The 18,779-nt window shown below is 37.1% G+C and overlaps 1 protein-coding gene across 4 annotated transcripts in view; it reads right to left on the bottom strand.

Moving 5' to 3' along the window:
- GMPR (guanosine monophosphate reductase) overlaps positions 1-18,779 on the bottom strand; it is an 86,197-nt gene that overhangs the window by 56,331 nt on the left and 11,087 nt on the right. For 3 of the 4 annotated variants that reach the window (XM_036759727.1, XM_036759736.1, XM_036759745.1), the window contains 2 exons: positions 17,799-17,882; positions 10,025-10,198 (listed from right to left, as the gene is read on the bottom strand). In XM_036759727.1, coding sequence (XP_036615622.1) covers positions 10,025-10,198; positions 17,799-17,882 — 258 coding nt within the window. The remainder of the gene's footprint in view (positions 1-10,024; positions 10,199-17,798; positions 17,883-18,779) is intronic. The other variant, XM_036759753.1, reaches the window with a different exon arrangement.

Below are 18,779 nucleotides of genomic sequence, written 5' to 3'. Positions count from 1 at the left end.
CAGCACTCTCTCTATTCACTGTACCATCTAGCTGCCCCACTCTGTATTACAAGTCAGTAATTTTCAGAACAGTCTGGTACTGGCTAAGAAACAGAGTAGTGGATCAGTGGAATAGATTAGGTATGCAATACAGAATAGTAAATGACCATAGTAAGCTAATGTCTGACAAACCCAAACATCCAAGATTTTGAGACAAGAAATCATTATTTGACAAAAATTGCTAGAAAAACTGGAAATCAGTTTGGCAAAAATGAGGTATAGACCAACATCTCACACTGTATAATGAGATAAGGTCAAAATGGATTTACACATAAAAGATGGTATCATAAGTAAATTAGGTAAGCATGGAATAATTTACTGGTGAGATTTATTGATAAGCGAAGAATTCATGACCAATCGACAGATAAGAAAGCATTATGGGACATAAAATGGATAATTTTTAATTACATGAAATTAAAAAGGATTTGCACAAACAAAACCAATATAGAAAAGATTAGAAGGAGAGTGGAAAACTGGGGGGAGGAGGAATTCACAGTAAATTTCTCTGATAAATGCTTCATTTATCACTATACAGAGAACTGAATCAAATTTATAAGAATACAAGTCATTCCCCAGTTGATAGATTATCAACTGATATGAACAGGCAGTTTTCAGAAGAAGAAATCAAAGCTATCTACACTCATATTAAAAATTGTTCTAAATCATTATCGATTAGAGAAATGCAAATTAAAACAACTTTGAGATATCATTTTGCACTTGTCAGATTGGCTAAAATGATTGAAGGGGAAAATAAGAACTATTGGGGGGAATGTGGAAAAATTGGGACACTAATTCACTGTTGGTGGAATTGTGAACTGATGCTACCATTTTGGAGCACAATCTGGAACTATGCTCAAAGAGTTATTAAACTGCCTATATATTTTGATCCAGCAATACCACTACTAGGTCTATTTCCAAAGATGATTAGGGAAAAAGGAAAAGAACCTATACATTCTAAAATGTTTATAGCAGTTCTCTTTGTGGTGGCAAAGAACTGGAAATTGAAGGGATGCCCATCAATTAAAGAATGATTGAACAAGTTGTTGTATATGATTGTGATGGAATACTACTGTGCTATAAGAAATGATGAGTTCAATGATCTTAAGAAAACATGGGAAGACTTGCATGAAATAATGAAGAACTAAATGAACAGAACAAAGAGAACATAGTATGCAATAACAACATTGTTTTAAGAATGACTTTGAGCAAATCAGTCATTTTGACTATTATAATACCAAATTAACTATAAAGGATGTATGAAGAAAGATACAATCTGCATCCAGAGAAAGAACTGATAAATAGAAGTATGTATAGAATAAATTTACATATATATACATATACATATATACACACATACATAATACATACACACACACACACACACACACACACACACACACACACACACACCCCTAGCATCTAATGGTAACCATCCCTGAGGTGGAGGTGGGGGAGGGAATAAAAAAGGGGAAAAGGGAAATTTACATGATAACTTTGTTGTATATTTAAAAGGAATAGCAAATTTGTACATGGTGAATTTGTGGTTTCATTTGCATTCATCTATTTATCGTACTATGTTATGGAAATGCTTGTTTTATTCTATAAATTAAAAATATAAATTTTAAAAAATGTTTTGAATCATTATTAATTAGAGAAATGCAAATCAAAACAACTCTGAGGTACCATCTCACACCTATCAGATTGGATAATATGACAAAAAAGTAGAATAACAAATGTTGGAGGGGATGTGGAAAAATAGGGAAACTAAAGCATATTTGGAGTTGTGAACTGATCCAATTATTCTGGAGAAAAAATTGGTACTACGTCCAATGAGCTATAAAACTATGCATACTCTTTGACCTGGCAATACCACTACTAGGTCTCTATCCCAAAGAGATCAAAGGAAAAGGAAAAGAACCTACATGTACAAAAATAGATCACCTCTTTTTGTGGTGGCAAATAATTGGAAACTGAGGGGATGCCCATCAATTGGGGAATGGCTGAACAAGTTGTGGTAATATGAATGTAATAGAATACTATTATACTATAAGAATTGGGGAATGGTTAAACAAGTTATACTGTATGATTGTGAGGGAATACTATTGGGCTATAAGAAACGATGAACAGAATGCTTTCAGAAAAATATGGGAAGACTTACATGAACTGAGGCAAAGTGAATGAACAGAGTCAGAGGAAAATTGTACACAGTAAAACTAATATTGTATGATGATCAACTGCAAATGACTTAGCTAGAAAAATGCTATCCATCTCCAGAGAAAGAACTGATGGAGTCTGAATGCAGATTGAAGCACACTTTGGTTTTTACTTTCTCTATTTTTCTTTTTTTTCATTTTTTGATCTGTGTTTTCTTTTGTAACATGACTAATATTGAAATGTTTTGCATGACCGAATATGTATAATGTCTATGATATAATCTAGATAATATCTATATATTATCTATCATATATATCTAATCTATATAATATCTATAATCTATATATATTATTTGGCCTACTGCCACCTTTAAAAAAATTACTCAGTACCCCTCTGGAAATCTACTTTCTTTAACCCTTTAATGGTTTTTAAATGAAATTTGCATCATTTCAAAAATATAAGATATTTTTTAAATGATGCATCTTAAATTTAATAATTTATTGTAAAGTTCTGGGGTTTTTCCTACATTGAAATTTTGATGATGCAATTCCATATAGTATCCTATTGTAAACAAGTCATTACATGTACATATTCCTGCCAATGCATGCTGGACTTCCCAACAATGTGCTACATGCTTACCTGCCAACACTTGCTTGTTAAGCCTGTCTGAGGACTTGACCACTGATCAGTTATACCTTGCATTTTGTGTGTTTATTTGGAAAATAATGTAATCCCTATGACTTTAACTCTGTTACACAACAGATGAAACATGTATGAACTGTTTTTCAAAATGTTCTTATCTTTTTTTTCCTTATGCTTCCACTGCCCCCTTATTTTTATTCAATGCTCTCTCCAATTGCTAAGGCTACTACTATTCCCCTCGATTGTTCCAGAACCTTCCAGGGGGTGGTATCAGCTACTTTGGGAAACTCTGAATATCAAATGGCTTGCCTTCCCAAGGAAGGAGTAAGGGAGGGATAAAGGGAAAGAACATGGAACTCAAAATAAAAGAAAACCTAATATTAGAAACTGTTTTTACATGTAATTGGAAAAAAATAAAATTTCAAAATAAAAAAATCACTTATTAATTGCCAATGATGGTGCTAAATATTAGGAATACAATGAAAAGCAAACCAGACTCTGCCCTCAAGGAATTCATATTCTAATGGAGAAATAAATAACTAGGAAGATAAAAGATATGTTGATAGGAGAAGGCTAGCAGATGGAAAGACTGGAAAAGACCTCGTTTAAAAGGTTGCAGCTTGCAATGTTGGAGGGGTAATGGGAAGATAGGCCTACTACTGCATTGTTAGTAGAACTGTGAATCAATATAACTATTTTGGAAAGCAATTTGGAATTATACAAATAGAGTGACTAAAATGTCTATAACCTTTGAAGTGGAGATTCCATTACTAGGCATATACTCCAAGGAGACCACCGATGAGAAGAAAGTCCCTATATACACCAAAATATTTATAGTAGCATATTTTTGTCATATCAATGAATTAGAAACAAAGTAGGTGACCATTAGTTGAGAAATAGTGAAATAAACTATGATATATGAATGTGAAGGAAAGTTACTAAGCTATAAGAAATGATAAACATAATGAAGACAGAGAAACATGCAAAGACTTAACATGAACTAATAGAGTCAAGTAATCTGTAACAAGAAAATAAAATTATACTACATAAAGCTAATGGAATATTACTGAACTGTAAGAAATTATGAATACTTAAAATTCAGAGAAGCATAGGAAGATTTATGTAAACTGATGGAAAGTGTGGTAGTTAGAACCAGGAAAACAGAATACAAAATTATATACAATATACACAAAATTGGAAGTGGAGAAAAAAACAAACAAAAAAAGTGATCATTTTGCCATTAGAGTGACCCAGCTTAGCCTCAAAGAAGGGATAAGAGAGTACAATCCCTTTCTTCTTTGCATAGGTGAAGGACCAAGGCTGTGGAGCATTTTATATTATTAGTCTTGGTTGATGTATTGGTTGGTTTGGCTGAACTATTTAATTCTCTCTCACACTTTTTTTTGTTCTCTGGCATAAGGTATGGCTCTCTGGGTAGAGGAGAGGGTATATTCAGAAATAAATGTGATATAAAAATAAATGATATCAAATTTTAAAAATAAAAAATAATCAAGGAGGAAAAAGTGCTTGGAATAGCTGAGAAGTAACCTACAGGATATATGCAAAATCTATGTGAATACTCCTACAAAACATAAAATAAGGTAATTAAGGGGAGAGATTTTCAAACACTCAAGATTGGGATATGTCAATAAAATAAAAATGTTAACATTTAAATTAATTTATACATTTAATGTAAAATTAATCAAATAGAAAGTGGATACTTTATGGAGCTAGACAAAATAATAACAAAATTGATTTAGATAAAAGCCCTAAACTACCTAGGGCAACAACAAAAAGAAGTAGAAATTTAGAAAAGATAGAATTACCGGACTTCAAATTATATTAGAAAGCAACAATGATCAAACCCAATGATATTGGTAAAAAAAAAAAAAGAAAGAAATGAAATGTAGATCCATAGAACAGACTAGATAAGTATGAAGTAAAAACAAATAAATTACTAGAGGAAATATTCCATGTGGCAAAAAAAAATGCTGGAAAAACTTGGAAGTAGTTTGGCAGAGATTAATTTTATGCTAGCTGCTTATACCACATACCATAATAAGCTGCTAAAAAAATCAAATTGATTTCATTTCTTAATTGATTCTATTTTTGTAATTAATTTTCTTTGTAGTTGATGTTATTCCATAAGTCCTTTACTTTGTCTCTGAGTTTAAAAGTTCATAGGGTCAGAAGTTTGGCCTTCTTTTCTGAGCTAAGTTGTCTCATACATCAAATCTTGATTCAAAGAAATGTTTTATCTACCTATGTAACTGCCCATCCACAATTAAGGGAGACTTAATCTCTTACTAATGAGCCTTGCATACCCATGTACAATTAAGGGAGATCTATCATCTCACTAACAAGCCTAGCAAGGTGCAGATGCGCACCAGGAATTCTGTTATCTCTGTTCCACTAAAAAGCCCTGCAGATGCAGATGGAGTCCATAAATCAATCAATATTCCTTAATAACAAGGAGAGGTTGTTACTAGCCCCCACATTCCCAATTTCCAGACAATCATGTTGTCCCCCATATTTACAAAGTTAACAATCATATTGTTTTCTTTAGACTTTGTAACCAAACATAACTTACTTTCTGCCTATGAAGTCCCACCTTGTTCTTTGTTCTGCATTTACCAGAAGAAAAAAAACTACAGAAATGATAGCTTGCTTCACCTCCTGGTTTTGGCTTTTCTGAGGAAGCTAAGATCCTATTAATTGGTGAAATTGTTGTTTGCTAAAAAAAAAATTGATCATGCTTGCAGCTTTGTGTCTCAGTTTACCTTAATTTTGACTGTAACACTGCAAATGGATACACTACCTAAAATCAAAAGGTAATTTAAAAAAATTAGAGAGTGGTTAGAGAAGAATTCTTTATTTTTTGTTATTATGAATATCTTTTGTTTCTACTCATCTTTATTTCAGAATATATTCCTTCTTCTCCCCTACCCAAGACAAAAAGTATTTACTGAGTGATCACTATGTGTTAGGTACTATACCTGAGAGTCATATACTATGGCAAAGAACAAAAAAAAAGGAAGAGATATAAAGTTTAGCAAAAGCAAAATAGCAACAGAATTTGATAGTATATGCAACATTCTATATCTCTGATCCTTCATCTTTGCAAAGAAGAGAAGACGGCATTGTCTTATCCTTTTTTCAGGTCAAACTTGGTCATTAAAATTAAACAGCATTTACTTTTATTTTGTTTTAATTGATGCCACTATAAGACTTGTATATATTGTTCTCCTGGTTCTGCTTTTGAAACATGGCCAAAGGATATAAATAGGCAGGTTGCAGAAGAAGAAATCAAAGTTACCAATAGTCATGAAATGTAGAACCACCTCACATCCATCAGATTGATTAACATGATAGAAAAGGAAAATTAAAATGCTGGAGGGGATATGGAAAATAGTCATACTTACACATTGTCGGAAATATGACCCTGTTCAACCATTCTGGAGAACAATTTGGAACTATTCCAAAGGGGCTATAAAAGTGTTCATACCCTTTGACCCAGCAATAATACTACTAGGTCTATAACCCAGATCAAAGAAAAAGGAAAAAGACAATGTACAAATGTACAACAATATTTATAACAGCTTTTTGTAGTGGCAGAAAGAAAATTCAAATTGAGGAGATGCCTATATACCTATCTATTGGTGAATTGTTGAGCAAGTTGTCATATATGATTGTGATGGAATACAATAGTGTTATAAGAATCGACAAAGGGTACAGTTTCAGAAAAACCTGGAGACTTATATGAGCTGATGCAAAGTGAAGTGAGCAGAAGTAGGAGAACACTGTATACAGTAATAGCAACATTGTAATGACAATCAACTGTGAAAGACTTAGCCACCCTGATCAATACAATGATCCATGACAATTCCAAAGGACTAATGATGAAAGATGCTATCTATCGCCAGAGAGAATGGATGAGTGCAGATTGAAGCATGTTTTTCACTTTATTTTTCTTGCTTTCCCCTGCCCCAATAAGGCTAATATGGAATTTTTTTTGCATGATTTTACATGTATAAGGTGTAATATATTCCTTGCTTTCTCAATGAATGGGGGAGGGGAAGAGGGAAGAAGAGCATTGGGAACTGAAAATTAAAATTAAACCATATTTTTAGCATAATTCCAAATTGTTTTCTAAAATGACTGGACCATTTTATAGTTCCACCAACAGTGCTTTAGTATATCTCATTTCATAAACCTTCCAACATTGATTATTTAAATCTCTTCTCATCTTTGCCAATTTTCTGGATGTGATGGTAGACTATTTTTATATTTTTACCTTTTTTTCTCCAGTGCTTGTAGAAACCATATTTGTGGATTGATTAGTTATTTAAGAAAGTTACCTAATTTGGTTTTCTTCTAATTTTTTTCATGGAATATTCAGATCATGTGTCTATTTTGAATTTATTGTGGCATGTGATATTAGATGTTGGTTGAAACCTAATTTCTGGGTGACAACTTTCCAGTTTTTCCTGCAGTTCTTGTCAAATACAGAGTTCCTCACCAAATAATTTGGGGTTTTTTAGGTTTATCAAATGCTAGTTAGGGAAAGATTTCTTAATCAAACAAAAGGTAGATGTGATCATAAAAGATAAAAAAGTGCAATTTTAATTACATAAAATAAAAGAGTTTTGCATCAACAAAATAAAGATAGGATTACAAAAGAACCTGTTGGGTGGGAAAAAATATTTTCCTCTGATATCATTGATAAGATAGTATGTCATAATGGATAGAAGGCTGACCTCTAAACGAGGAAGACCTAGGTTCAAATCTCACTTCTGATACATTCTTACTGTGTGACTAGGAAAGTCACTCAACTCTCAAAGCTCTAGGCAAAACTCAAAGACTCTAAGCTGCAGTGATAGGAGAAATTCCTCTCTGAGAACTTCTTCTATCAGTGAAATCATAGATCCAATCTCTATCCATATCCTCTTACTGATATTCAATATTTAGAGAGAAATTACACACACACACACGCACGTGCATATACACACTCACACACACACAAGAGCTATTTCTCATAGATAGAAGTCAAAGGAAATGATAAAAGGTTTTCAAAAGAACTGCAAACTAATAATGGCCACATGAAAACATGTTCTAAAGCACTGATCCTATGAGGAATGTGAATCAAACAATTCTGCACTTTCATCACACATGGCGAAAATTGGCAAAGATGGCAAAATCAGGCACAGTCAATGTTCAATGGCCTGTGAGAAGACTAACGCTAATGCTCTTTAGATGGGGCTGCAAATTGGTCCAAACATTTGGGATATCAATTTAAAATTATGCAAGAAAAATGGCTAAATTTCTTATACTCCTTTACCCAAGCATCTCACTACCGTGTATTAAAGTCAAAGACAGAAACTAAATCAGAACATATTTGTAAATATTAATTGCACCACTTTTTGCCTGGAAACAAAGTAGAAGTCTATTAATTGAAGACTTGCTGAATAAAATGTAAGTGCAATGGAATATTGTTATGCAGTAATAAATGACTAATAATACGGAATTCAGAATAAGCTAGGAAGATTTGAATGAACCAATGCAAGTGAAAGAAGCAGAACCTAAAGAATAATACATCTGATTACAACAATATAAATGAAAAATCACTATAAGAAAGCTCAAGTTAAGGCTCTCAAAGGGTATTTCATCCATCCCCACTTCCCCAGGTTTTCACTGAGTGTCCTAGGAATCACATGGAACTTCCATTTGTATGTTCCAGTGTCTCCCAATTATACAAAACCTACATTTCTAATTGAGTCTCCTCTCTTGTGCCGAGATTCTTCAAAATAAAGAATAATAATATTCTATGAGGGAAAAAAGTCTGAAGACCTCTAGGACAGGGATATGTCAAAACTGGAACACTGTGAATCTTGTCAATGATTTTTAAATTATTTTAAAGTGTTACTTGCGTTATATTACTTTAGGGTAGGGTAAGACAGGTAGTATAGCAGAGTGGAGAGAGAGCCTCAGAGTCAGAAAGACCTGGATTCAAGTCTTGACTCAGACACAAACTGGCTGTGTGACCCTGAGCAAGTCACCTGCCCCACAGTGCCCTATGCACCTTTCTAAAGACAATTGCTTTCTAGGGACAACTGCTGATCTAAATCAGTGGAGGCACTGGCAGTTTCCTTTGCGGGTGAAATCATGGGTCAAGACCAAAAAACAACTATCATTTTTAGTGGAGAGGCAACCTTACATTCTCGAAGGTCCTATCATAGGAGGTAGAATAAGTCATTTAACCTCTCAGCCTCAGCGTCCTCATTTGTAAAATGGGGGTGATAATAGTAGCAACCACATTACAGGGTTATTGTGAAGATTAAATTAGATAATATTTGTAAATTATTTTGCAAACCTTCAAAAGCTATATAAATGTAAACTATCATTATCTGAGTGTGCCATCTGACAGATCCTCCCATCTGAGAGATAGTGTTAGGCAGCAGATGGAGCAAGAGACTTGGATTCAAATCTCACCCTAGACATTTACTTGTGTGAACCTGGACAAATCACTTCATCTTACTTTTCCTCATTTGCATCTGTAAAATGAGGGCTTTGGACTCAGTGGCCTCTAACATCTTTTACTAGGTCTAAATCTGTGAGCCTATGACCTGGAAAGGGTCCAAATATGATGAGAGCATTGACAAATGGGGGTATTTAGCCCCTAAGGACTAGCCCAGCTAAGCTTATTGTGGTTCTTCGCCAGAGGATTGGCCAATAAAGGATAAATATTATCAAAATCATAAATTGTGTACTAAGGTGTAAGAAGTTTGGAATTTGCATCAACAAAGGAGAACTCATCGGAATGAAATTACAGATCTTTTGAAGCATTACATTAACAAAATTTGTTAAATATCTTCAGAGACAAAGTGACAGATGTTGGGGGATGATATGACTTGATCCAAATATTTGACAATATTTAACAAAGAGAAGAAGAGGCAATGCTGTTGTTAAGAGCTAATGAACTATTCTAATAGACTTCATTTTGGTAAGGAATGGAGAAGAATCATGAGGTTTTCCAGGGGAGCTATTTGTGGTTTTTCCAATCATTCTCTTTTTACAAGAGGCACTGATGCACCCAAGAGCCCACATCTAGCTTAGCCTTTCCCTTACTCCATCCCAGCTTCCCTCTCTCCTTTCCTTCTCCACCCATTACAGTGGGTTCTGCCATACCTACCATAATTGTGTGTTCTGGGAATTTGGCTCGGACAAGCTTCACAAATTCCACAAAGTGCTCGGAATATCCGTTGGCCACGTCCAGACAAATGTACCTAATCTGTGGCACAGCCTCCAGGATACTGCTCATCCTGTCCAGGTCACTCTGTCCGCTGCCTGAGCTCACAGCTACATGCTGGACAAATGAAAAAACAGACATGAAAGGCAGTGCTCAGGAAAACACAGAATCAATTATGAATTCGCCAGCAACGTACAGAGGCACATTCCCCACGGATCACGAGTGACCAGTTTTGAGATAACAGACCTCAGTGTAAATGAAGCTGACCAGGTCACTAAACTGACCTCAAAATCAGGAAGCCCGCGTTTACTTCCCATCTCCACCATTAACTTGCCATACATCTTTAGACCAGGATTTTGACCATAAGACCTTTCCAGAAATCAACAAGCTCTTTGCTATTTTGGAAGCCTCTCTTTCCTCTCCTCTTCCCCCATTACTTTAATCAGTCCATACACTGGTAAGAATCAATCAACCAACTAATAAGCACTGACTATACACCAGGTAAATGGTGCATAGTAAATATGATAAAGGGGCAGCTGGGTGGCACAGTGGGTAGAGCTCTGGGCCTAGAGTCAGCAAGAACTGAGTTCAAATCCAGCCTCAGACACTTACTAGCTGTGTGATTTTGGGCAAGTCACTTAATTCTGTTTACAATTCCTCATCTGCGAAGTAGTACAGTAGTACATCTGTGAAGTAGTATCTTTGTCAAGAAAAGTCCAAATGGGGTCACAAAGAGTCACACATGACTGAAACGACTAAACAACAAATATGCCAAATGCTGGAGATATAAAGACAAAAACAAAGCAATCCTTGTCCCCACGTAGCTTACCTTCTAACTGGGGAAAGGTTGTTCAAGAAATCATGAATTTCTTCTCATCCATCAGAGATCATGGATATAGAATTCGAAAAGACATCGGAGGCCATCTAGTCCAATTCCTTGTTTTACAGAAACTGAGGCCCAGAGAGCCGAGGTGACTTGTCCAGTAGAGCATCAGAAGTGAGGCTTGACTCCAGGTCCCCCGGCTCTAGAGCCGTCATTCTTTCTAGTGTAGCATTATAATGTATCATCTCAATAAATGGAGGCAGCTGTGTGCCATGGAGAGTGCTTAGGTCCTGAAGTCGGAAAGCTGGGTTGAAATCCCAACTCTAAGGCAAGTCACTTAGTATCTTTGAGTCTCAGTTTCTTTATCTCTAAAGTGGGGACAATAATATTTGCATTACCCATCTCCTGAGCGAATTGTGAAGATGATATACTGCAGAAATATGAGTTGATAAAGGAGACAACATTAAAGCTTCATGGATCTCTGAGGGACACTTGCCTTCTTTCAAAGTCTCTCTGCTCATCTGCACTCTATGTAGGAAACTAGATAATGCCGTAGATAGAGTACCCAGCTGAGTCATAAAGACCCAAATTCAAATCCTCTTTTTATGTACTTCACTTTCTTCCAACATAAGCTTCTAGCTCTAAATCTTTTTTCTTCAATTCAATTCATTTAGAATTTATTCATTTTACTCATTGCAGCATTTTATCTATTTTTTTCTGAACTTAAGAAATAAAAGAATCTAGCTCTAAATTTATGATTTTAGGATCCCAATTAATTCCAGGCACTGCATTAGGCTCTGAAGACACAGACACACACAGACACACACACACACACACAATCAGGCCTTGGCCTTAAAGAGTTTACAATCTGCTACTCAAGGAAGTTTATTTCTATCTCTACACTTCCATTTTTGACAGCTGGCTGCCTGGTACAGGCCTTTATCATTTCACACCTGGACTATTTCAGTAGCCTTCTCGTTGGCCTCCCTTCCTCAAGTCTCTTTCCCACTCCCACTTCACTCAGCTACCAAAAATAATCTTCCTAAATCACAAGTCTGACTATGTCACCTTCATACTCAGTAGGCTCCAGTTACCTCTGGGATCACATATAAAACCCTCAGTTTGACTTTAAAGGACTTTACAACCTGGCCCTTTCCTACCGTTCCAGTCTTCTTATATTTTAACCCTGCCCCTGCCCCCCCCAACTTTATTCTATGATCCATATCTAGGGATATTGACTTTGTTGTTCCACACACAAAATAGTCCATCTTCTGGACTGTATCCTTCCACTGGCTGGAATCATCTCCTTCCTCACCTCTCCTTAGATCTTATCATCAGGGCTGTCCATCCTTAGGTTTTTATTGAAACAATAGGCAATATATTTTGTCGGCAGCTTGGCTTCATTTACTAAAGCATTTATGTAAATTTCTATGCTTGTAGGTGGGCTGCATAAATCATAAATTGCACTGCGGGCCGCATTTTGGACAGTCCTGTTCTACGTGATGTCTTTTCCCCATCCTTCCCATAGCCAGTCCCTACCTTTTGAGATTACTTTCCACTTATACTATACTTTTCTTGCATTTATATAGTTGTTTACATGCTGTCTCTTCCATGAAAACATAGCATCTTTGAGGTTAAACAATGTTTCTGCCTATCTTTGTGTGGCCAAGGTTTGGCATAGTAACTAGCCCAGAATGCTTGTTGACTAAGTCCTCCAGTCCCTCTCTTCCTAACTTTGACTTTGGCCACCTCTTTCTATCCTTTTCCTCTCCACCTACTCAAAAAAATTCTCCTCATTTACACCTTAATGTAGTCTTAAGTAAGACTTTATCAGGCAACTGCATTTTAAACTTTATCTCCTTTTAAAAACATGTCTATGTAGGGGAAAGGCCTTTCATCCCATTGAAATCACACTCCTCCCGGTCTGGTCTTGTTATTTGAATACTGATGTGAATCCATTTCCATTTTAACCCAATCTATATTCCTCCTTTCTTAGAATAATAGTTGTAATCATAATTCATTATTCATGTAGCATTTTACTGTTTCATTGACATCTCTAGGGTTGGGGGGAAGAAATTTACATGATAATTTTGTTGCACATTTGAAAGGAATTGAGAGTTGTGCATAGTAGATTTGCAGTTTCAGGCACATGCAGTTTCCTCTTTTTATTGTACTGTTATAAAAATGCTTGTTTTATTCCATAAATTAAAAATAAAATTTTAAAAAGATTAAAAACACCATTTTAATATACCTTATCTTAACTGACCCGCACCACAATCTTCTGATGTAGGTGACACAATATAATTTATCCCATTTTATAGATAAAGAAACTGAGAGTCATAGAGATTAAATAAACTGCCCAGAAAGAGTTAGTCTGGCAGGAGCCAGGACTCAAGTCTTCAGCCTACATATAACTGCCTCCTGCTTAAAATTCGGCCACGCATTCATTGCCTGTCTGGTGGAAATTTATTATAATCTTCTGGATTGAATCAAATGTATATGCCTGATATCTTGCAAATCTAATCAAAGGGGTTCTAAAAGTGAAAAGGAAGGAAGTTAAAGGGAGGGAGAGAAAATTATCTACATATATCTACCTAGTTATTAACCAAAGAAGGTAGCAGGAAGACAAATAGCAGTGGATGTACCCCTCAAATTCTCAGGAGACAAAATCCAAGAAAAATCCTGGCCGTCAGGCTCACCGCCTCAGATATACAATGTATGGGTGACAAGCAAGGTGGACAGGAGATGATAATGATAATAGCAACGGCATCTAGCATTTATACTGTGCGTACTCTGTGCCATGCACTGTGCTAAACGCTCTGCAGCTATTATTTCATTTAATCCTCACCACACCCCTGGGAGGCAGGTGTTACTACTATTCCTATTTTACATTTGAGCAAGCTGAGGCAGATGGAGGTGGAAGGACTTGCCCGGGGTCATACAACTAGTGAGTATCTAAGACCTCACTTGAACCCAGTTCTGACTCCAGGCCCAGTGCTCTATCCACTTCACTACCTGGTCACCCCTAAATTTTAAAGGAGGCGAATTCGATCTCCAACGTTTCACTGAGATTTGATGGGACGGGATCCATTACTGGAATATGGTGTTGGAAGGGTATACATCGTACCTTATTCAAATGAAACAGAAGAGAGTTAAAACATAACAGGGTTGGGGAATGAGATGGAGGGGGAAGGGAGGAGTTATAAAATAGCACTCATGGGGGCCCTCCAGGAATCAGAGGAGGAAAAAGCATAGCACAGACCATTAGGGAGGTATCGGTGGAAACAGAAACGGAACTATATGGGCATCAAAGTATACTGCAGACCACTTGGACACACGGACCTGCTGTATGCTCTCCTGGTCAGGCTACATGGAGTGTATTTTGTTCTGTTCTGGGAGGTGCATTTTACAAATAATGCTAAAAAGCTGAAGAGTATTTAGGAAAGGGTGACCAGAATAGTGAAAGGCCTGGAAATCAAATCATAATTGTTGTAGTAACTGAGTATGTTTAGTCTGGAGAGGAGAATTAGGGGAGGCCTGATAATCATTTTTAAGTATTTGAAAGAATGTCATGTGGAGGCAACTTGACATAGTCCAGTAGGGGTGGGAAGCTGCGGCCTCAAGGCCACATGTTGGTTTCTGGGTCTTTGGGTGCAGCCTTTCAACCAAGTCCAAACTTTACAGTATAAATCCTTTTATTAAGGGGATTTGTTCTGTGAAGTATGGATTCAGTCAGAGGGCCACACTCCCCAACCCTGGTCCATAGAGATCTGACCTTGAAATCAGGAAGGTCTAGGTTCAGGTCTTTCCTCAGATGAATACTAGCTGTGTGATCCTAAGTCACTATCATCTCAGTGCTCTAGACCAGAGGTATCAAACATTCCTCAGAGTGCTGCTGAACTAGATTAAAATATAATTGGGAAACACTTAAAAAAACAAATAAAAATACAATGGAATACAGATGATGTAAATATGTGGTTTTCTAAGTCAATATGCATCCACAAGGATCCCTATGTAAGATTTAATGGTCCTTGTGTCTATTAGAGTTTGACACCACTGCTGCAGGGAACTCCTCACTGGTAAAGGGAAAGGAGTTTCCTCCTCTGTGAGTGCCCTACACCAATTAAATCACAGGGCCAGCTCCTAACTCTATCCATGTGGAAGCACAAGGTGTAGACTTCTCCTGTTGGCCCCAAAGGAGAGAATGGAGAATAATTGGCGGAAGTGAGAGAAAGATTATAACACAATGTGAAGAAAGACTAGGGCAGCCAGCCGGGAGTCAGGAAGACGCTGAGTTCAAATTTGGCCTCAGATACTTCCTAGCTGTGTGACCCCGGGCAAGTCACTTAACCCTGTTGGCCACAGTTTCCACATCTGTAAAATGAGCTAGAGAAGGAAATGGCAGACCACTGAAGTATGTCTGCCAAGAGACATGACTGAAAATGACTGAAGAACAACAAAAGGAAAGACTCAGTAACAATTAGTGATCCTCAATGGACTGGGCTATCTTAGGAAGATAGTAAGTTCTCCTTCAGGAGAGGTCTTCAATTCAAGCAAAAGTTGGGTGACCTCTTGCTGCATATATCATCAAAGGGATTCTTGGAAAGATCCGGTTTGGTCTAGATGGGTCTTTTGCAATTCTGAGATTCTGTGAGTTTGGGTTGCTGTTCTTCCTCAGGACTGATGAGCTTTTAAATTTTCACTTTCTCATTAGACTCTGGGCAGGGAGAATAAATCAGATTTTCAGAGTTCACAATGAAGGCTGAAGCTCTGATTAATGACATGTTGTGCAAAACTACATTTACAGAAATGGAGGTTTGGAAAAAATTGCTAATTATTCATCAGCACTTTTCTGAAAAGTGGGTTGTAAGACAAAGGGGAACAAAGGAGAAATAGCCATCATTCACTTGCAAGTTGTAAAATGAAAATAAAATATCAGCTGCTCAGTCACCGAGCTAGAGTCACAGAAATCTTTTATCTTGGAGAACCATCTTCTCATTAATCAGAATCCAGACATAATTAATGTACCGGCTCAGGTAACAAAGAACTACTCATGGCCTCAACAGCAGCAATCAGAGTGACGTGACAGAACATGGCAGTCACAGGGTAACCTCTTTTAGTCCTATGGAGAGCATCTCTAATGTGGCCTATGATGAATTTTCTGTTAGCATTGCCTCAGAAACCACTGCCAAAAGCCCTTAGGAAGGAAGAAGGAAGAAGGAAGAAGGAAGAAGGAAGAAGCAGAGCTGGCCCTGTCTGCCTTTCTTTTCCATCATGTTTGCTTTTTCTTTGTTGAAAGGTATGACTAGTTGCTGCTTTTATATTCAGAAGTTATATTAAGATTGGAGTCACCTTGGAGTTTCAGGCTAGAAACGGAGATCATATTCCACAGCCATTCCATTCAAAACTGTTAATGGCCCAAGGGAAAGCAAAGATATTTTCTGTAAGAAACTCAAGTACATTCTATTGTACATAACTGAATTCCTTAAGGTGACTCAGTCCCATCTGACTTTTATCCCCATTGTCTCTGTTCTAATACTGCCACATATTAATTCCCTTTCTGATACTCATCCCTGCCAGTTTCTCTTTGTCTGCTCGAGTCATTTTTATTTTTCCAAATCTTTATAGCAATTTAATATGTACAAATCACTTTACATACATTATCCACAACTACCTTGGGAGGTAGATATTACAGGTATTATTACAAATTTTGTTATTGTTCAATCATGTTCAACTCTTCATGACCCCACTCGGGATTTTCTTGGCAGAGATACTGGAGTGGTTTGCCATTGCCTTCTCCAGCTCATTTTTACAAACATGGTTACTAAGTGACTTGCTCATGGTTAAACAGCTAGTAAGTGTCCGAGGCCAGATTTGAACTCAGGAAGCTATCTACTATACCAGTAAAGTCCAGCGTTCTTTCTGCTATAACATGCTGGCTCTCAAAATAGAATTATGGAGGGGGAAAAAAGGTAAGGAGTTTTCTCTGTCACACAAAACTCTATATTAATCACTTTAATCTATTAAAAAATAATTGTTTGAACAGTTTGCTGGTGATTCCATATGGGATCAGAAGACACCTGAAAGTAGTTTCCTCTTTCGATGACAGCCTATCTTTGGATCCCAGTCCTTAGGACAGTAAACATTCATAGGATCAATGACAGGAACATAGATCTAGAGCTGGAATGGACCCCAGAGACAATCTAGTCCAATCCTCTCATTGTACAGTTGATTAAACCGAGGCCCAAGGAAGCAAAGTAACACACTCATGCTTACACGGGTATGAGATAAGTGTCAAAAGCAGGATTTGAACCCAGATCCTCTGATTTTAGAAGCCGTGTTCTCTCCACTATGCTTCACTGCTTCCTTCTTTTAGGTTGTTCTCTTTTTAATTCTCTCTTAATTTCTTGACATCCCCATCTTAGCAATAGAACACAGTGGCCCCTACCAGATTTTCCTTAGTTTGGATCTTGTCAGTTGCCTAGACAATACGTATGCCTATCTTCCTTTGCTCTCCCCCATCCCTTTTAAAAAATCAATCTGGCTTCTTCTATTTTTAGGTCTTCACTCTCCCAGGAGGCAGCGCTGTCCAACTGCTTAATTGAGTCTACCACTGGAGGACCTCTTAGAGACAGGATCATAATCATAGAACTAAGTCCCAGAATCCCAGAAGTGAGATGCCAGAAGTCATCTAACCTAAGTCCTTAGAATTACATGACACTCCACTTGAGCCAGCTTTCTGTATAAAAAATATCCCATACAAGATCTAAAATACAATGCTTGTCTCTTTCTAATCTAAATATCCTTGAAAATCCAAGAGGCTTTTTCTTCCCAATATAACATATATATTCCTTGACATAAGTCAAATGATCAATAATCATGATGTGATCATACCTCCAGGCATTCTGGGTGATTTGTGGCAAACAGCTTCCAGTCCTCCAGGGTGTAATGCTTGTGAATTGCTGTGAACAGGGCATGCTGGGAAACAAAACAACATCATTAGGGTTAGAAGCCAAGTCAGCCCATTTTCCTTCCATCCATATGGCAGTTATTATCTTACAACCTCAAAGTATCCATTTTCCTGACACTCACATGCACCTTGCTTTGAATATGTTCCCAGGAGGTAATGGCTAAGGTGTCTGGGTAAGTAATGACACTCACAAAATCATGCTTGCAATTTTGTCCAGATTGGAAAGCACCTGCCATGAGATTAGCATCTATAACTAGGCTGATAAGGACTTGCCATGAGTGGGGCGAGAGAGTCCTCAGATATTTTGTATACCCTACTCAGAACTCTACATCACCACTGTAAATGGCTAAAAGAATCATCCCTGTCAAGGGAACTTTTAATTGTGTTCCTAAATAAAGTCCATGGTCCAGGCAGGGCTGTATTAAGACAAAGCATTAGCAGTTTTTTCTCTGGTACCTGATTCCAATGCTAGTTCTCAAGAAGCTCTTCCTTGTACCTAACCTAACCCGGAATAGTTGAGTACTGAGGCAGTGTGGTGTGATGGTGAGAGCTCTGTACAGACCAGGAGGCCTTAGAAAGTAGAAAAAGCATCAAAGAAAACAAAGGTGGAAAAGAACAACTGCAACAGATTAAATACACAAAAAAGAGGTCTATCCTGGAGGTGACAATTTTGAGGCATAGAGGTACATAAAAGAGGGGAGAACTCCAATGGCATCCCAAGAATAAAGGCCCATCTTTTCAGTATTGATATTCTTCCAGTGGTTTTGCATGGCTACATGATTAGATTGTAAGCTCCTCAAAGGCAGGGACTGTATTTTGCCTCTTTTTGTATCCTTAGCCTTAGCACAGTTCCTGGCACAAATTGAATTGACCAAGATGGAGAATACTTCCATCTTTGAGAACTG

This window comes from Trichosurus vulpecula, chromosome 1 (assembly GCF_011100635.1).
Source record: "Trichosurus vulpecula isolate mTriVul1 chromosome 1, mTriVul1.pri, whole genome shotgun sequence".
Classification (NCBI taxonomy): Eukaryota; Metazoa; Chordata; class Mammalia; order Diprotodontia; family Phalangeridae; genus Trichosurus; species Trichosurus vulpecula.
This window is presented reverse-complemented; position numbering and strand designations above follow the sequence as displayed.